An 18,422-nucleotide genomic window follows, 5' to 3' on the forward strand; every position below is an offset into this window, starting at 1 on the left:
GCTAGGGACGCTCTCAGGAACATCATCTGCAGATGACTGCTTGTGACAATTACTGAGGGATTGGACCTAAAAAGCCTCTTCAATACTCACTTACAGTCTCGCTCTCTCTTGTATACTCTCTTTCTGTATGCCCTTTAGGGGAGAGTGGGGTAAATTGAGCCAAAAGGGTAAATTTAGGAAACCATAAACAAAATTAAATCATTTGACCAAATATTTAGGAAGAGGTCATAATTTCCTCAGTCTCTATTAGCTTCAATATGAGGCCCTAAACCTAGCATGAAACTGCATCCTTATAACTGTTTGGGCTAATATAGTCCAAGTGTTTACCTTTGGGTAAGTTGGGCCAATGGCAAATTGAGCAAATTGAGCAAGGCATTATGGCTGGGATATGAGGTAACATCAGGGCCTGGCCTATGTTAAAAGTGTTGTTGTTTTTTTTAAAGGTGTTTTGTTAGGTGTTAAACCTAACATAATAACCTAATATATTTGGCTCTATTCACTCTTAGATTTGAAAATGCTAATTAGCATCAAAGTAGACATCCAAAACTACAAAGCCCTGCAAGTCATTTCTAGCTGACACGTTTGTTAACAGGTATTGTGTCCATATAAACTTGCACAAGAAAGTTTACACAATTGTCCATTTAAAGAAATGTAGCCAATTTATTCACTACTACATTTAGTTAGTTAATACAGAGATTCTTACCTTTGCCTCGATTCGGCAGTCTCCTCCAGATCATCATGGCATTTGTAGCTCTTTGTGATAGCCGCATTAGCAGCGAATTAGTCTTTCATTTTGGGGGGGGGGGGGGGGGGGGGGGGGGGTGTTAAATACCAGCGAATATATTGATAAAAGTCACCTTGTCCTAGAGAGATTTACACAATTATCAAAAAGTCACACCAGGGTAGGCCTTCATCCAAAATCCCCTATGGGAAAAACAATTGGAACATTTTACTGTTTGACCACTAGGTTTTATGGGTTTTATGACTCATACTGTGGTAGTTAGTATAATGGAACTGACAGTCACGATAAGGGCTAAACTTACTCTATACCCGGGGCAAGTTGTGCCAAGAGACCACTTTTTTTGGGACAGGCTATGTTTTCAAATCTGTTGTTTACATGGATTTTGATTATTTTCAGGGATACACAACATTGTTAAATATATATTGATATCTTTGTTAGTAAGAATACTATATTTCCCTTGACGGAGTGATGCTGAATGTAAAAATTGGCTTGGCTTACCCCACTATCACCTAATTACGCTACAATATTTGTATGTGACCAATAACATTTTATTTGGTAGCCTGAAGCCTCTCTATTCGAATCAACAACTTTGTATTTTCTATTCCCATTGTCCATTTTGAAAAAATATATGAATATGTTATTCTCTGGATGTATGCCTATCTGTATTCCACATGTCAAAAATGCATGTTTGTTTTACATAAAACATGCCACAAGGCTATTTGTAACTCTGACGTTTCATAACGTTGTGCCTGCTGAACGCGCCCCTAGTGGCTTCTGAGATGATGACGTCTAAAAAAGGCGACAGTCACTGCAGTCGTCAAAACGCGACGACAATGGCTACATGTGTGATGCAACGTTGCTGGTCTTCCAACTTTACCTCTGCCTTGCTCTATAGTTTGGCACAGCTACCTCCCTCTGGGCTGGTATCCAGGGCATACTTACTACGGACTTTGTCCACTACCACCCGACTCTCATCAGGTAACGTTACTTGGCTTGTGGACCTCGTAACACAGGTGGTTCATAGCAAGAACGCATAGCACGACCGTAACGTAGCTAGTTAAGCGTGTAGCTATAACTGTTTTTCGGTTTGTGTCTACGAACTAATTCTACTTTTCTCCTGAATTCCGCAGCTCTTAAATTCACAGACAAACACGAATGGATACGAGTAGAGGGAGAGGTAGGAACGGTTGGCATCAGCAAATTTGCTCAGGTGAGTTGTTCTCACGAGCCTATGCTCCCACTGGTTCGTATGAGCCGCATTGGGACCTGTGGTCTTAACTATCCAATGTTAGCGTGTGTTGTGGCACACGGATCATGAAGTGACACATTTGGTTCATTTCTCATTATCTAAATCTGTCATGCAGGAGGCTCTAGGAGATGTGGTGTACTGTGGACTACCAGAGGTTGGCACACAGCTGGCGCAGACTGGTAAGGAGCAATTACTACCATACAGACTTGTGAGGAGGGTAACGCAACTGCTGGTCTTCTAGGGTTATACTAGTCACCCTTCCCCAAGACCTGTTCATGACCTGACCCATCACTGTCATTTTTTTAGATGAGTTTGGAGCATTGGAGAGTGTGAAGGCAGCTAGTGAGTTGTACTCTCCTCTAACCGGGGAAGTCACAGAGGTCAACACACTCCTTGCAGACAACCCCGGCCTTGTCAACAAGTCCTGCTACAAAGACGGTGAGCATACATACACACTCTACACCTGCAGACATGCATGCATACTCTAGTCTACACGTGCACACACACATCAGTGACTATTTTAAGGAAAGAAAGAATATTCAAGCAGGGCCGATGTCTAGGCTAACCTCTGACATGTAACCCTTGCTGGGACAGGTTGGCTGATGAAGATGACCATTGCCAACCCTAAGGAGCTAGATGCTCTGATGGATGAGAAGGCTTATGAGAGATACATCCGATCCATAGAGGACTAGCACAGCCTAGCCCCAACCCTTATCACCCCCTCACCTGCCTGTCAATCACTAGTAGAGGAAGTGCACCAGTTGTGCCATGACACTACACCGGGGAACCAACAGAGATGCCAGAGAGACTGCAGAGCTCATCTGTATTGACCTGCCAGTGTTATTGTGCTCTGAATGTTAAGTCTTTGTTGTACTGGTAATGACTGACTTAATGGAGATGCTGAGGACAAGTGTCTTACACCTGTGACATGTACAGTATGTGGATGAGTGATACTGTACGACTCCTGATGATTAGTCCTGATGCAACCTATGGAAGAATCTCAAGTATTTTCCTTGATTCCTTGTCTGCTCTCTGCCTCCTTAATACAACAAATCAGAGGGTTTCACTCTGTTTTGAGGAATTGAGGGAAAGGCTCTTAAGATTCATCCTCAATCTCTCCTCGGGCGCTCAAGGCCTGCCCCGAGAACAGGGTATGAGGAACTTAAGATTGTGAATACTACTCGGAAAAATAGTCCTCAATTTCACTATCAAATACAGCTGTATTACAGCTGGATCAGTCCGTGTGCTAGGGGAGTAGAGGGAAGGGACTAACAATAAAGCACTTTGGATCCAGTGCAGGCTGGTTTCTACTGTATGTTGCGCCTCTGCATGTACTGGCACTATCGAGAGAGACTTAAAAATAAAACGTACACGTGTGTTTACTTTGAATGTATTCGTATTGTATCTTTTCAACTTTACTTCCCTTCAGCCTCCATTACAGAATGTTATTATAAATAGCTTTGGTAAATGACTCATTTAAATAAATTAGTGTAAACAGCAGTTTGTTCCTGTTAAAGCATAACCCATAATGTGCTTCCTGACATGTTGCAGCATAATTGCATGACCTGGAACATGCACCCATTTTGAAACAGTTTTGTAACTACCAAGGTAGTGTGCATGCTTTCCTCCTCTGACAATACAATATCCGATTCAAAGGGGGACTGGCAGATATCAAAACTCTTGAGGTAGGATACACTTGTGCTTCCTCACCAACAGGCGGCTATCGAGGCGGGAAGGACAGTCTTCCAACTGACTTTTTCCCAAACGTGAAAAGGCCACTAAACTGATAAGATGTCAATTTGTTAGTAGGTGAATGGAAGTGTCCTCCTCTCCTCTATAGTCAAATTTCATCCTCCCTAAGTTAGTGAATAAAACGGCTTACGCAAACTCTACCAACCCTGATGTCCTAGCCGTGTCTGAATCCTGGCTCAGGAAGGCCACCAAAAATTCTGAAATTTCCACCCCCAACTACAACATTTTCTGCCAAAGGGGGTGGAGTTGCAATCTACTGCAGAGCGAGACTGCAGAGTTCTATCATGCTATCCAGGTCTGTGCCCAAGCAGTTTGAGCTTCTACTTTTAAAAATCTACCTTTCCAGAAATGAGTCTCTCACTGTCGCTGCTTGTTACAGACCCCCCTCAGCCCCCAGCTGTGCCCTGGACACCATATGTGAAGTGATTGTCCCCCATCTATCTTCAGAGTTCGTACTGTTAGGTGACCTAAACTAGGATATGATTAATAACCTGGCTGTCTTACAATCTAAGATAGATGCCCTCAATCTCACACAAATTATCAAGGAACCTACCAGGTACATCCCTAAATTTGTAAACACGGGCACCCTCATAGGTATTATCCTGACCAACCCACCTCTGCTGTCTTCAACCAGGATCTCAGCGATCACTGCCTCATTGCCTGCGTCCGTAATGGGTCCGCGGTTAAAAGACCACCCATCACTGTCAAACGCTCTGTAAAACACTTCTGCGACCAGGCCTTTCTAATCCACCTGGCCCGGGTATCCTGGAAGGATATTGACATAATCCCGTCAGAGGATGCCTGGTGATTCTTTAAAAGTAGAACTGAAAATAGATATAGCCCTTGGTTCACTCCAGACCTGAGTGACCTTGGCCAGCACAAAAACATCCTGTGGCATACTGCATTAGCATCGAATAGCACCCGCGAAATGCAACTTTTCAGGGAAGTCAGGAACCAAAATTTTCACCATCAGTTAGGAAAGCTAAGGCTAGCTTTTTCAAACAGAAATGTGCATCCTGTAGCACAAACTCCAAAAAGTTCTGGGACACTAAAGTCCATGGAGAATAAGAGCAGCTGCCAACTGCACTGAGGCTAAGAAACACTGTCACCACCGAATCTACGATAATTGAGTATTTCAATAAGCATTTTTCTACGGCTGGCCATGCTTTCCACCTGGCTACCCATACCCCGGTCAACCTGCTCTGCACCCCCCCCCCCCCCCCCCCCACAGCAACTTGCCCAAGCATCCCCCATTTCTCCTTCACCCAAATCCAGGTAGCTGATGTTCTGAAAGAGCTGCAAAATCTGGACCCCTACAAATCAGCTGGGCCGGACAATCTGGACCCTTTTTCTAAAATTATTAAACCTCTTTCATATTGTCTGAGATCCCTAAAGATTGGAAAGCTGCCTCAGTCATCCCCCACTGCAAATGGGGAGACACTCTAGACCCAAACTGTTATAGACCTATATCCATCCTGCCCTATCTTTTCTAAAATCTTTGAAAGCCAAGTTAACAAACAGATCACCGACCATTTCGAATCCCACCATACCTTCTCCGCTAGGCAATTTGGTTTCTGTGCTGGTCATGGGTGCACCTCAGCCATGCTCACGGTCCTAAACAATATAACTGCCATTGATAAAAGACGATCCTGTGCAGCCGTCTTCGTCAACCTGGCCAAGGCTTTCGACTCTGTCAATGACCACATTCTTATCGGCAGACTCAACATCCTTGGTTTCTCAAATGACTGCCTCGCCTGGTTCACCAACTACTACTCAGAGTTCAGTGTGTCAAATCTGGTTAGACTGTAAACTCTCCTTCCAGACTCACATTAGCCATCTCCAATCCAAAATTAAATCTTGAATTGGCTTCCTATTTCGCAACAAAGCCTCCTTCACTCATGCTGCCAAACACCCTCGTAAAACTCATAATCCTACCGATCCTTGAGTTCAGCGATGTCATTTACAAAATAGCCTTCAACAGTCTACTCAGACTGCATCCAATTTGCTATCACAGTGCCATCCGTGTTGTCACCAAAGCCCCATATACTGCCCACCACTGCGACCTGTATGTTGGGTGGCCCTCGCTTCATATCCCACTGGCTCCAGGTAATCAATAAGTCTTTGCTAGGCAAAGCCCTGCCTTATCTCGGCTCACTGGTCACCATAGCAACACGCACACGCTCCAGCAGGTATATTTCACTGGTCATCCCCCAAAGCCAACTCCTCCTTTAGCCGTCTTTCTTTCCAGTTCTCTGCTGCTAATGACTGGAACGAATTGCAAACATCACTGAAACTGCAGTCTTATATCTCCCTCACTAACTTTAAGCATCAGCTGCCAGAGCAGCTTACTGATCATTGCACCTGTACACAGCCCACCCAACTACCTCATTCCCATAGTTATTTTTTTGCACCCCAGTATCTCTACTTGCACACTCATCTTCTGCACATCTATTACTCCAGTGTTTAATTGCTATATTAATTATTTCACCACTATGGCCTATTTATTGCCTTACTACCTCCCTTATCCTACCTCATTTACACACACTGTGTATATATAGACTGTTTCTATTGTATTATTGACTGCATGTTAGTTTATTCCATGTGTAACTGTGTTGTTTGTGTCGCACTGCTTTGCTTTATCGTGGCCAGGTCGCAGTTATAAATGAGCACTTGTTCTCAACCGGCCTACCTGGTTAAATAAAGGTGAAATAAAAATATATAAATCGGGGATAGTTGTATCCTACTGGAGTTTTTAAATCTGCCACACCCTAGTTGAATCAGCTTTTGTTTTGTCGGAGCAGAAAAGCATGCATACGTTTAAAAATGGTAAGTAGCATATTGTTTATCAAGAGAATGTCTTGCACAACTAACTTAATTCATTTTGATCACTTTACACATTTATTTTTTGTGATCCACTGTAAACAATTTGCCTGACAACACATGAATGAAGGAGAGACAATTGATACAAGCACATTTTTGTCCACGTTCCCTCTCTTCCCCGCGTCTCCTTGATTTACCTTTGACCATTTTCAAAAGTAGGTGAGGAAGGACGCAGAAGTTAAGCAAATCAATTGAGGAAAGGCCATTGGGCACCACAGTGGCTCTATCGAACCTTTAGCCCCTGCCCTTATGGTCATTTGTGAGAAGTAGCCACTCCCCCAGGCACTGTGGAGAACCTGTCCTTGGCAGCGGGGGTCCTCTTTCCCCTTCGTTCAACTGCAAGGGGGCGTGGTAGTCCCTCCATCCTCCTCTGGTCTTGCTCCTGTCTTTCCCTCCTCTCTGCTCCCTCGTTTATCACGCTGGCTGTGAAGTCTGTCTGGTTCAGGAAGGCGATGGTCTCATTCCGCCTGCGGCTCACGTAGCCCTTCAGAACGGCATTATAGGGGTTAAAGGCAGCGTCTGGATCGTCTGATTGGTGCTTGAACTCCATACGGGTGATAACAGGCAGGAGGAACTGCCCACCTGTGTTGACCATACCTCCCTGACAGAGAAAGGGAGAGAAGCTGTCACTCACTCAATTTAGTTCACAGTGTGACATTTGTATATAATTTTTTTTTTTTTAAATGTCAAGGCATACAAAAGCCATGTGGCCAAAGAAAGAAATCAAACAGGAAAGACAGTACTGAGGACCACTCATGAGACATAATATGATAGAAGCAGTGAGTTGACGTACACCCATGGCCTCTGAGACCAGGCGGGGGGGCAGGGGGACCAGGTCGCACCCCGAGCAGGGGTCCACGTACTGCCCAAAACGCCGCCTCACCAATGCCACGTCCTGCAAAGACTGGCTTCTCCTCTCCTCCAGATCTGTCACCACACGCTCTGGGTAGGACTGGCCTAGGACTACACCTAGAGGGAGAGTGCTGAGGTTTAGCTAAAGTGTAGATGGATAAGGGGAGTTAAACTCCAACAAGTCTATACATGAGAGTTGGGTTAGTGGTAAAGCTATAGTTTGGCTATGGTAAGGTTATCGTAACTCGACAGTTTGATAAGGGTAAGGCTATGGTAAAGTTATTACAATAATGTTAGGGTAAATTCTGGAAGTTTAAGTTAAGATTAGGAGGATAAGGCTGGTGCTGTTGTCTCTCACCGGCACGGCGCAGCATGGAGGCTGGGCACTTCCAGGGTTTGTGTATGTGGTCATCATGCAGCACCGCCAGCTCAGGGCACCACTTCCTGACATAGCTTCCGTAAGGGTCACAGGTCATGGCTGCGTCAACAGGGTGCATGACAAAGTTCCAGTGGTCCAGACCACACATGCCTCCATTCTGCCACATCATGGCATCTATGGCCACGTCAGCATCCACAAGGGTGTCCTACACACACACAGTCCAACGTTATTATTAAATCAAATGTTATTTGTCACATGCTTTTGTAAACAACAGGTGTAGACTAACTATGAAATGCTTGCTTAAAGGTCCTTTTCCAACAATGCAAAGTTAAAGACAAAGTAAAAACTAAATTATAGAAATAGCGACACTGAATAACAATAACAAGTCAAAATAACATGGCTATATGCAGTTAGAACTAGAACCGAGTCGAGGTCCACGGGTATGAGGTTATTGCAGGAGACACTATGTACATATAGGTAGGGGTGAAGTGACAAAGCAACAGGATAGATAATAGGCAGCAGCAGCAGTGTGTGGTGAGTGCGTGGCATCAGTATCCATGTGTGGGCATTTGTAGTGTGTGTGTGTTGGGGTGTCAGTGTAAGTACTGGTGAGTGAGTCCACTGTGTGTGCATAGAGTTAGTGAAAAAAGGGTCAATGCAGGTAGTCCGGGTAGCCATTTTATCAGCTATTTTGCAGTCTTATGGCTTGGGGTTATAAACTGTTCAGGGTCCTATTGGTTCCAGACTTGGTGCACTGGTACCGCTAGCAGAGAAAAAAAAGTCTATGACTTGGGTGGCTGGAGTCTTTGACCATTTTTTGGGCCTTTCTCTGACACCGCCTGGTATAGAGGTCCTGGATGGCAGGGAGCTTTGCCCGAGTGATGTACTGGGCTGTACTTACCGCCATCTGTAGTGCCTTGCGGTCAGGTGCCTTGCAGTTGCCGTACCAAGCAGTGATGCAGCTAGTCAAGATGCTCTCAATTGTGTAGCTGGAGACCTTTTTGAGGATCTGAGGGCCTGTGCCAAATTTTTTAAGCCTCCTAAAGGGGGAAGAGTACGCATCAGGTCCCACTTACATCAGCTACAGAGCGAGAGATCACACAGTCGTCCGGAACAGCTAGTGCTCTCATACATGGTTCAGTGTTGCTTGCCTCGAAGTGAGCATAAACGCCACTTAGATCATCTGGTAGGCTAGCGTCGCTGGGCAGCCCGCTGCTGGGTTTCCCATTGTAATCCATGATCGTTTGCAAGCCCTGCCACATCCGTCAAGCATCAGAGCTGGCCTGGTACGCATCGGTCTTAGTCCTGTATTGATGATTTGCCTGTTTGATGGCTTGTTGGAGGTCATAGCAGGATTTCTTATAAGCATCCGGATTGGTGTACCGCTCCTTGAAAGCGGCAGCTCTAGCCTTTAGCTCAGTGCGGATGTTTACTTATGACCCTATACAGCTTGTTGAGTGCGGTCTTATTACCAGCATCAGTTTATGGTGGTAAATATACAGCTATGAAAAATAAATATCATGGTCAATATTATTAGGTATTCTAACTAGGGTGAGCAACAACTTGAGACTTAACATTAGAGATCGCAAATAAGCTGTTAACAAAAAGACACACCCCTCCTCCTTTCGTCTTACCCAAGTCTGCCACCCGGTCTTGACAAAGCATAGAACAACCAGCGAGCTGTACTCTGAGCAGTGCTTAATTTGAGCCGGATCCACGGTACCACTCATGGTGTGAAAAATAATTTTCACTTTTTGCAATGTTAAAATTATAGTGAATGCGTTCAAAGTTCATTCGAGTTGCCTCTTGGTTAATTCTCCTGCCCCCAGTTTCTATGATCTCTCTCCCTCTGCTCTGATAGACATGAGCCTGCAACTCTCATCTCTCCAGCATTGCACTTCATACTTTTTTCCCTTATAAAATTATAGCTGCGCAAAGGGTTTGAGAGGAACTGCGGCACACACGAGAAATTTAAATACATTTACCAAAGGTAGAGTTACTGCTCTGTTCAGAAAGAAATGAAATCATTCAGAATAGCCTACTACACTATGAGAAAGCCTACACTTTGCCACAGATGATAAATGGTTTATTTTCAAAATAGCCAAGCTGTGGAATGTAGCCCAATACAAGGCATAGCCTACAGTGGGGAACAGTGGCAAATATGTCAGTCAACAAACATGCAGACAGAACTGGCCTACAATCGTGGGAAAACACAGGTTGGAAAGCAAATGGCTAATGCTGAAAAGAGAATACTCTAATATGTCAGCTTTAGGCTACCAAAACATTTGATCAACTTCCAAATATTGTTTTCCGAAGTAAAAGGAGAGAGGCACGAGCGCATAGGCCTTCACCAGTGAGTGAACTGTGCATCATTGTGAGTCTGCGAAACTGGAAAGCTTTTTTAGGACTATCATTTCCTGATCTTGTAGCCAATAATAATGTGTCTCCACACAACTAGGCCTAGGCTATTGATGGATTCAAGACCAGGTCGTTTTCATTGATTCATCTCAGATTCTCAGTTTGTCAGTGTCAAAGTAGCCGGTCATTTCGATCATTTGTGCAGTATTATGGTGCTTTCAAGACAACTGGGAACTCGAAAAAAAAACTAGATCATCATGTCAGTGATCTTCAGGTCAGAAAGTCAGAGCTCTAGGAAGAGGCCAGTTCCCCACATGGGATTCCGAGTTGGATGACCGGTCACAACTAATTTTCCCAGTTGGAGCTAGTTTTTTCTCAATTTTCCAGTTGCCCTGAACGCACTGAAGTCGGGAGTCAGCAATTTCCCAGCTCCGAGTTGTTTTGAACGAAGCATTAAAAAAGATGGATTTAACAAGTGACATCAATAAGGGATCATAACTTTCACCTGGTCAGTCTATGTCATGGAAAGAGCAGGTGTTCTTAATGTTTTGTACACTCAGTGTATATAATCCATGTTCTCGTTCAACCACGATTTTGAGAAACATAGGATATTACAGTTTTTCAGTTCCTGTTGATAGAATAGTCTCGATTGAAGCTCATCCAGTTTGTTCTCTAGTGACTGCACATTCGCCAATAGAACAGAGGGCAATGTAGATCTATTTGCTGGCCGACGTATTTTTGTCAGGATGCCGCCTCTCTTGCCTTTCGGGGGCCGCTTCATCTTTCGATTCCCAGGGACTAGGGGCCTGGTCCCGAGTAAGCTGAACATCCAGAGCTGCCGACTCACTGCAGTAGACATTTTCATTAAACAGACAAAGCTCTATAGTCTGGTGTGTATGTGTGTGTGTGTGCGACCGTGTGAGTCTCACCTGGAACCAGCGATATCCCTCCTGCCATGGTAGATGGAGATAAGCTATGAGGAAAGAAGCCACTACGTGTCTCATATAGTTGTTCATCCATCCAGTCAGCCACAGCTGTCTCATTGCAGCGTCTACTAGAGGATAACCTGTCCTGCCCTTCTGCCACGCCTTCAGATGACCCCTCTCATTGCTCCACCGAAGGGCCTGATTGGACAGAAACCAAGAAGAGAGTGAGTGTCCTGCTTTCATTGGATACAAACTAGGAAGAGAGTGCTAGAGCTAGTGTTAACCCTGTCCTTGCCTTGTATGGTGGTCTGAGTGATTCCCAGGGCAGGTCTGGGAACAATGTTAGCTGCCAGTAGGCCAGGTCCCTCCAGGCCAGTTTTCGTATGAACTTGGGGGATCGGCAGCGCGCCCCTTTAGTGTCCCACAGCAGCCAGCGAGCACTCAGCTGGCCAAAGTGCAGGTAAGGAGACAGACAGCTGGTGTTCGGGGCATCCGCACGCCCTGATTCCTTCTCATATCTGTACACACCTGGAATACGTACACACACATAACATATCTATTCTGTAGGGCGGTTTAATTCTGAGTACAAGTAGAGAAAGGGAAATGTGTGTGTCTCACCATCATTTAGAAAGGCCTCTAGACGTGACTGGGCCCCCTCCTCACTAAAGTCCCATGAACTCCTGATGTTAGCTGCCCAGTCAATCTGGAACAGACACTCACATTAACATACAACCAACAATAACCCAGACTCCCATGTGCTTCAGTCCAAGGGGTTACTGACCGTGGTTCCATCCTTCCTGCAGGGCATTCGTGCCAGTCCTAGCCCCTCCAGAGGGCAGCCTCTGGGCCAGACAGAGGGTGAGGGGAGCGATATGGGGGGGTCCAGGGGAACCCCTAACCCTGGGCCAGGGTTCATCTGACAGCAACTCATGAAGTGGGATACAGAACCAATACCTGAGGGAGGGAAAGTGTGTGTGAGAGAGTTACTGCTGTGTCATATTAAATGTTAATAACAGTAGTAGTAGTTGTAACAGTAGTATTACCATACCTCTGAGTCCCACCCCCTCAGTAGTAACAGTATAAGGGTCTCTGAGACAGTAGGAGTGGACCATGTTAACCTCCACCCTGTCTTTCTGCAGCGCTGACACCACTACCTGGTCCCGCTCTCTCAGCCACGGCTCATAGAGGGCGCTAGCCAGCACCGTCTGAGCCCCCGTCTCTCTCACCAGACTCCTCAGGGCAAGCAGCGAAGAACCAATCCCCTCTCTCTCCTCATCTGGCCGAAGGAAAACAAGATGGCTGCCGATGTGTTCCAGAGCAGAGCTGAGACAGGACAGGGCCTGGTGCAGCCAGAATTTACCTGGTATGAGACAGAATGATTAGACACAGATCAGGAGACACAGAAGCCGAGGTAAAGAAATAATGACATAATATGTATATGTTTATACTTACAGGCCCCTCCCATAGCCACGGTTACCCCAGGACCCTCCTCCTCCTCTGGGCACCAGATAAAGACGGGGATGACCGGCCCTCCAGCCTCCAACGAGCCAATCACAGCTGGGTTGTCATGGAGACGCAGGTCCCTGCGGAACCACAGCAGCACAGGGGGTGGAGCCGAGGGGCATCGAGGCACACCTACCACCTGCTGGCCATACCCCTTCCTCCGCTGACGTCGGTTCTTTGAGCGCTTTGGCTTCTCAGATTGGTCCACTTTGCACTCCACCACAGTGACGTCATCTTTGGTTTGGTTGAGATTGGATGTCAAAGTGGCAATAGAGGCGCACACATCCTGAGTGACGTTAGACCACTTTATGTCTGTCTGTTTCTGGGTCTGGGTTGGGCCTCTCTGACTCTCTGTCTGAGGAGAGCTGCCATGTCCAGATGATCTTCTGGGTGATGTGGAGTCTTGGTGTTGAGCCTGAGTCTGTCTCCTTCCTCCTACTGCTGCTAGCTGGGCGTAGCTCGCACCCGTGGGCAGAGGGGCTGGCGGAGGCTGGCTGGAGCTACCATTAGGAGAAACTGACTGACTCTGAATGGAACTATTCTGGGGTCTGTAGGTTGCCGTAGCCTGGGTGTCTGTTTGACCCTGGAGTTTAGGGTCTAGGAAGAGGGGCTTGGTATTAGTCTGCTGTTGCCCTTTGACCTCTAATAGGGACAGAGCCAGAGCCACTGCCAACTCATCATCCTCATCCTGTAACAGACGGTTATGGTCATATAAACAGCTTTAGTCATATATACAGATTTACAATGTTAGAGGTTCAAAATAGTGAACCTCTAACATTGTAATTACCTTCTTGACAAATACAACTCTGCTGGAAAATCCAGCTGTACCAGCTCAGGCCAGTGAACAGCTCAAAATCCAATCTGGTCTAAACTGGATTTTCCAGTAGGGTAGGTTAGGCCTACAACACTTACAAAACACACACAACTATCAAACTAACAAATGTCATTGTGTTGAGACAGAGTATCTATAATACTTTTAGAATATGTCTGGACTATATATATATATATATATATATATATATATATATATATATATATATATACACACACACATACACATATATACATACACACATACACATATATACACACATATATACACACACACACATATATATACATATATATACATATATATATATACACATATATACATACACACATACATATACACACATACATACACATACATACATACATACATACACACACACACACACACAAACAGTCGTACCTTGGAGAAGTATTCCAAATAGATGGAGGTGAGGGTGGTGTGAAGCCTGTTGTGATCGGTGGCTAGGAGCTGGATGAGCGGCAAGAAATGTGTCCGTGTATCGTTGTGTCCCAGTACAGACACACACAGACAGAAGAAGCCCTCGGCGTTCTCTCTCCCCACAAGCAACTCTCTCAGCATCTGACGAACCTGGGACATGGGGTCCTCACCACCCGATACAGGCATGGTCTATTGCTGGTGATGAAAAGCAATAAAACAGAGGAATTCCCTACAGTCTCTCTTAAAATTCCAAATACCCCCCAAAAATCCAGATTAGGTCGTAATCATCCATGAGAAGACAATGTTAAAGGTTGTTGATTTCTTTTGCATTTTTCGATAGTTTTCAATTAGTGGTGATAGTGGGACAGAGAGGATCGAGTATGCTGCAACGTGAATGAGTTACTCAACAGCTGATAGCCAGTTACACAAGCTCAATCCCACGCTGTTTTGTAATTACATCGGATGTGATGCAATGTAACATTGTGACCAGTAGAGGGCACCCAAGTCTACAATATTACAGTCATTAGTCTCACTTCCTACGCTCATGGTGCTCCTGAGAAACACTCACAGCTTCCCTCTCCACACTAAAGACAAATAAAATCATCATCCCTCTCCCACCAAGTGTCTTTTATCCTTAATTTATTCTCTTGATCCTCATGCTATACGAGAGGGAGATCAATAGTGTTTAGACAAAGTATGTAGTCTCTAAGTGTGTGATCAATAGAGAACAGTGAGATTAGCTGGCTTCTCTCCGTCTCTCACTAACAGACAGATCAATGAATGGACCAATCTGCCATAAGCCTAAACACATCTGTCTGCCGTCACATACTATCAATAAAGATCTGTTTTGAATGTATACCTAAGAGATCAAAGAGAGAAAAAGATGTGACAGGAGAAGAGATGAGGGCTCTCCAGAGGGTGGTGTGGTCAGCCCAACGCATCATCAGGGCACACTGCCTGCCTTCCAGGACATCTACAGCACCCGGTGTCACAGGAAGGTCAAGAAGATCATCAAGGACCTCAGCAACCCGAGCCATGACTGATAAACAGCTTTTATCTCCAGGCCATCAGACTGTTTATCTGTCACCACTAGCTGGCCTCCTCCCAGTAACTTGCCCTGAACCTTAGTCAGTGTTACTAGCTGGCCTCCTCCCAGTAACTTGCCCTGAACCTTAATCAGTGTTACTAGCTGGCCTCCTCCCAGTAACTTGCCCTGAACCTTAGTCAGTGTTACTAGCTGGCCTCCTCCCAGTAACTTGCCCTTAACCTTAGTCAGTGTTACTAGCTGGCCTCCTCCCAGTAACTTGCCCTGAACCTTAGTCAGTGTTACTAGCTGGCCTCCTCCCAGTAACTTGCCCTGAACCTTAGTCAGTGTTACTAGCTGGCCACCTTCCGGTACTCTAGGCTGAACCTTAGTGACTGCTGCCCTATGTACATAGAGACATTGAACACTGGTCCCTTTATTCATGGTTACATACTGTTTTATCCACTTTATATGGATATACTGTATTCTAGTCCTGGCTCATCCTATACAACTACTGCTGTCCACACCTATTCTATTCATATACTGTCCATACTCCCTATACACACCAAAAAAGCATTTTGAAAGCATTCCACAGGGATGCTGGCCCATGTTGACTCCAATGCTTACCACAGTTGTGTCAAGTTGGCTGGGTGTCCTTTGGGTGATGGACCATTCTTGATACACACAGGAAACTGTTGAGCGTGAAAAACCCAGCAGCATTGCAGTTCATGACACAAACCGGTGAACCTGGAACCCACTACATACCCTGTTTCGAAGGCACAAAATATTTTGTCTTGCTCATTCACCCTGTGAATGGCACACATAGACAATCATGTGTCGATTGTCTCAAGGCTTAAAAATCATTCTTTAACCTGTCTCCTCCCCTTCATCTATACTGACATCAACAAGTGGCATCAATAAGGGATCATAGCTCTCACCTGGTCAGTCTATGTCATGGAAAGAGCAGGTGTTCATATACAGTACCAAACAACACACCTACTGGACACACCTACTCATTCAATGGTTTTCTTTATTTTTACTATTTTCTACATTGTAGAATAATAGTGAAGATATCAAAACTATGAAATAACACATAAGGAATCATGTAGTAACCAAAAAAAGTGTTAAACAAATCAAAATATATTTTATATTTGCCTTGATGACAACTTTGCACACTGGGCATTCTCTCAACCAGCTTCACCTGGAATGCTTTTCCAACAGTCTTGAAGGAGTTCCCACATATGCTGAGCACTTGTTGTCTGCTTTTCCTTCACTCTGCGGTCCAACTCATCCCAAACCATCTCAATTGGGTTGAGATCGGGTCATCTGATGCAGCACTCCATTACAAACCTTCTTGGTCAAATAGGGTCAATGTCCTGTTGAAAAACAAATGATAATCACACTAAGCGCAAACCAGGTGGGATGGTGTATCACTGCAGAATGCTGTGGTAGCCATGCTGGTTAAGTGTGCCTTGAATTCTAAATAAATCACCAGCAAAGCACCATCACACTACCTTCATGTTTCCCGGTGGGAACCACACATGCGGAGATCATCCATTCACATACTCTGCATCTCACAAAGACAGTGGATGGAACCAATAATATCAAATTTGCACTATGTTCTTCGCATATCTTTTAAAAATATTTTCCTAAACCGCAACTTCTAAATACTCTCCTGTAACCCGCCTCACCCAATGTGGCGTGGATCTGTTTTTTCTAAAGTATTTCTATTTACTTCGGATCTGGAATCGCCTCAACTGAAGCTAGACAGCCAACTAGCTACCAACTATCAGTCAGCAAACCACTGCTAGCGGTCATCAGCTAACCTTTAACTCGGAAAGCTCTCGCCAGTTCGTAGAACATGACTCAAACCAGAGCATAACGGACCAATTTTTGTCTCCATATACCCGGATTCCTACCGCAAACTCTGAACCTTTTCATCTGGATCTTCGCAACTAGCTAACCGCAATCCCAGGTGACTACTCCTGGCTAGCGTTTCCATTCCGGAGCAAGTAGCAATTAGCCTGAAGCTAGCCCGGCTAGGGTACCTGGGCTACCACCGAAGCCCACTCCTGGGCTACAATATCCGGACCCCTTCTACTGCCGGTACGGGGCACGGAACCCCGCCGATCCTCTACAACTGGAATGCCGACACAATCTGCCCGAGGATTCCAACTGGCCCCTCAGGCGCGACGTCCGCTGAAGGCCCATTCTGCTAACCTGCTAGGCCTGCTAGCTACCTAGAGCTACTTGGAACCCTACTAATCCATGACTGGTCTATCGACGTCACCGCACGAGGAGGCAAAAACAGACTTACCTCCATCGCGATGTCCCACAAACGCCCTCCTGCTAGCTTGCTAGCCCCGGTCTGCTAACTGCTAGCTTGTTAATCCCCGGCCTACTAACTCCTAGCTTGTTAGCCCCGGCCTGCTAACTCCTAGCTTGTTAGCCCCGGCCTACTAACTCCTAGTTTGTTAATCCCCGGCCTACTAACTCCTAGCTTGTTAATCCCCAGCCTACTAACTCCTAGTTTGTTAATCCCCGGGCCTACTAACTCCTAGCTTGTTAGCCCCGGCCTGCTAACTGTCTGAATCGCCATTTCCCCAGCCAGCCCAACCACTCACTGGACCAATATGATCACTTGGCTACGCATGCCTCTCTTTAATATCAATATGCCTCATCCATTACTGTCCTGGTTAGTGATTACTGTCTTATTTCACTGTAGAGCCTCTAGCCCTGCTCAATATGCCTTAACCAACCATGTTGTTCCACCTCCTACATATGCGATGACATCACCTGGTTTAAACGTCTCTAGAGACTATATCTCTCTCATCATTACTCAATGCATTAGCATCGAATAGCCCCCGTGATATGCAACTTTTCAGGGAAGTTAGGAACAAATATACACAGGCAGTTAGGAAAGCTAAGGCTAGCTTTTTCAAACAGAAATTTGCATCCTGTAGTACAAACTCAATAAGGTTCTGGGACACTGTAAAGTCCATGGAGAATCCCAGCTGCCCACTGCTCTGAGGCTAGGAAACACTGTTACCACCGATAAATCCACTATAATTGAGAATTTCAATAAGCATTTCTCTACGTCTGGCCATGCTTTCCACCTGGCTACCCCTACCCCGGTCAACTGCCCGGCACCCTCCACAGCAACCCGCCCAAGCCCCCACCATTTCTCCTTCACCCAAATCCAGATAGCTGATGTTCTGAAAGAGCTGCAAAATCTGGACCCCTACAAATCAGCCGGGCTAGACAATCTGGAACCTCTCTGTCTAAAATTATCTGCCGAAATTGCTGCCACCCCTATTACTAGCCTGTTTAACCTCTCTTTCATATCGTCTGAGATTCCTAAAGACTGGAAAGCTGCTGCGGTCATCCCCCTCTTCAAAGGGGGTGACACTCTAGACCCAAACTTCTACAGACCTATATATATATCCTACCCTGCCTTTCTAAACAGATTACTGACCATTTCGAA

The 18,422-nt window shown here is 45.5% G+C and overlaps 2 protein-coding genes across 2 annotated transcripts; one reads left to right on the forward strand and one right to left on the reverse strand.

Moving 5' to 3' along the window:
- Nucleotides 1-1,531: 1,531 nt before the first annotated feature.
- On the forward strand, nucleotides 1,532-3,380 carry LOC110521627 (glycine cleavage system H protein, mitochondrial). The gene is made up of 5 exons (XM_021599314.2): nucleotides 1,532-1,720; nucleotides 1,873-1,952; nucleotides 2,107-2,170; nucleotides 2,298-2,429; nucleotides 2,586-3,380. Exons 1-5 carry the CDS (start codon nucleotides 1,576-1,578, stop codon nucleotides 2,681-2,683), a joined length of 519 nt encoding a protein of 172 aa, XP_021454989.1. The 5' UTR covers nucleotides 1,532-1,575; the 3' UTR covers nucleotides 2,684-3,380.
- A 3,251-nt stretch (nucleotides 3,381-6,631) lies between these two features.
- On the reverse strand, nucleotides 6,632-15,795 carry si:ch1073-390k14.1 (deoxyribodipyrimidine photo-lyase). The gene is made up of 10 exons (XM_036976155.1): nucleotides 13,876-15,795; nucleotides 12,591-13,329; nucleotides 12,187-12,498; nucleotides 11,920-12,092; nucleotides 11,757-11,841; nucleotides 11,434-11,666; nucleotides 11,142-11,336; nucleotides 7,834-8,059; nucleotides 7,417-7,592; nucleotides 6,632-7,224 (listed from the first exon to the last, which is right to left on the reverse strand). The coding sequence occupies exons 1-10, from the start codon at nucleotides 14,098-14,100 to the stop codon at nucleotides 6,877-6,879; spliced, it is 2,712 nt and encodes a 903-aa protein (XP_036832050.1). The 5' UTR covers nucleotides 14,101-15,795; the 3' UTR covers nucleotides 6,632-6,876.
- Nucleotides 15,796-18,422: the final 2,627 nt, after the last annotated feature.

The sequence above is a fragment of the Oncorhynchus mykiss genome, chromosome 1 (assembly GCF_013265735.2).
Source record: "Oncorhynchus mykiss isolate Arlee chromosome 1, USDA_OmykA_1.1, whole genome shotgun sequence".
Lineage (NCBI taxonomy): Eukaryota > Metazoa > Chordata > Actinopteri > Salmoniformes > Salmonidae > Oncorhynchus > Oncorhynchus mykiss.